At 41.4% G+C, this 1,943-nt stretch overlaps 1 protein-coding gene across 1 annotated transcript; it reads right to left on the reverse strand.

Moving 5' to 3' along the window:
- Positions 1 to 316: 316 nt before the first annotated feature.
- Positions 317 to 1,623, reverse strand: LOC137805851 (3-oxo-Delta(4,5)-steroid 5-beta-reductase). Its single transcript, XM_068605754.2, has one exon. It carries the CDS (start codon positions 1,550 to 1,552, stop codon positions 422 to 424), a length of 1,131 nt encoding a protein of 376 aa, XP_068461855.1. The 5' UTR covers positions 1,553 to 1,623; the 3' UTR covers positions 317 to 421.
- Positions 1,624 to 1,943: the final 320 nt, after the last annotated feature.

Genomic DNA, 1,943 nt, shown 5'->3' on the forward strand with positions numbered 1-1,943 from the left:
ACTCGTTTTTCTTGTAATGAATTTCGCAAGAAAATAGTTCAATTTTTTTGACAAATTACAATTTTAGGTAAAAAAAATTACAAAAATAGGTTATGAACGATTTTAAAGTAAGAGTCGAGTTTAGAGAAAGCCTCCACGTGGAAGTCATACCTCATCCGTATGACTTTTTCAATTTCGTTAAATATAAATTGTATAACACTTTAATAACTTTAAGTGAAATGGTGCCATCATTTACATGACTTATATTGTACGACTTCTATTATACAACTTTAATTACATTAGTTTGTATTGAAATTGTACTATCACTATAAAATCGTTCAAATAATATATAACTTAAACATTTTCATAAAAAAAATAGTGAATAAAACAGACTTTGTTACAACAGTTATCTTAGAAATTAAAACCACAGAAAATATAAAGTTCATTGTTGATATGATGGTATGATCTTCATCTGTCTTAGTTTCTCCACCCAAAATTTGATACTCTTGAAGGTATCAACATGCCCCCCAAACCCATATTCCCTACTCTTGTTCATGCTAGACACATGTTGAAACTCAAAATGCAGCACTGTTTGGAGGGCTTCATAGCAGGTTATGTCCTCCAATATGGTTTTCTCAAGCTCGTATTTCTCCACGATCTCCTTCCAAACGGTACCCTTATCACGCATCACCTCCACCAAATCCAAGGCTTGCGTTTCGTCAAACGCCACGAACTCCACATCGAAAAGTTCAGAGAGTAACTTCCAGATGCTCTTCCACGTGAAAACGTCGCCGTTAGTGCAATTGAAGGCCTGATTTTTAGCCTCAGGGGTAACCGCAGCCCACACGTGCTGCTGCGCCAACACTCCGGCGTCGGTCATGTCACAGAAATGCTCCCACGTGTACTTCGTTCCCGGATACCGAAACGCCAATCCTGTGTGGCGACAGATTAGGGCGTAAGCTGCTAGCGTGAACAGCGCGTTGTGGACACTCCTTGATGACGCTCCTATTATAATAGAGGAGCGGTGCACTGAGTACGTCAACGACGGCGCGTAGGATGCAACAAGATCTTCGAGCGCGTAGTAGAAGTTGGGGTAAGGGAGGCGCGCCATGTTCTCACGAAAGGGTGGGTCGTGGGAGATGAGTTGGGTGGAATGAAGGGGATCGAAAATTGGACCCATGTAGTGTTTGGTGCCGGTTTGGAGCGTGACATGGGCAAGCTTTGAAGAGTTGCAAGATTTGAGGGCGGTGAGAACGTTGAGGAGCATGGTTTTGTTGACTCTGATGTTGACTTCTTCCTCTGCATGAATCTGAAAGGTAATCCAGAACAGGTGCGTGACTTCAGTTGCAATGGGGAAAAGCTTGGCGCGTGTGTCGGAAGAGTCCATAGCGTCAAAGCTGATGAAGTGGTCGATGGTGGAAGGAGGGAACCATCTTGGCGGGGTCCTACGGGCCGCGCCGTAAACTTTCCATGGGCCTCCAGGACTGTTGGGCTGCTTCAGGGCTTGGACCAGGCTCAGCCCGGTAAGCCCTGTGACACCAACTACCAGTGCTACAAAAGTTTGGGCATCCATCACAGTTTTTCTCCACAGCAGGAAGAAATAACCGAGAGTGTGGTTGTGTGTTGGATTGGAACATTTTTCTGCTGAACAACTTAAAGAACGAGATTGGGTAATAGCAGAATCTTTCTATTGATCGATGTATGTATGTTTTAAAAGTTTTTTACTTTTTCTTTTGGAACGTAGTTCGTAGATTTATCCAAAAGTGACAAGTTGGGTGGACCAAAATTGGGGTTAGCATGGTCTTTGCAGTATATTTCATTGAATTAAAAAATATGTTGGGCCGGTAAGTCTTAGAAATTATGATTAAATTGCTATTTTTTTTTTACACAAATAGTCATATAATTGATGCTTATTTGTAAGGATTTAACATTAATGAATTATGATATTATTACACCTTTTTCAA

The sequence above is a fragment of the Phaseolus vulgaris genome, chromosome 3 (assembly GCF_051622355.1).
Source record: "Phaseolus vulgaris cultivar YP4 chromosome 3, ASM5162235v1, whole genome shotgun sequence".
Lineage (NCBI taxonomy): Eukaryota > Viridiplantae > Streptophyta > Magnoliopsida > Fabales > Fabaceae > Phaseolus > Phaseolus vulgaris.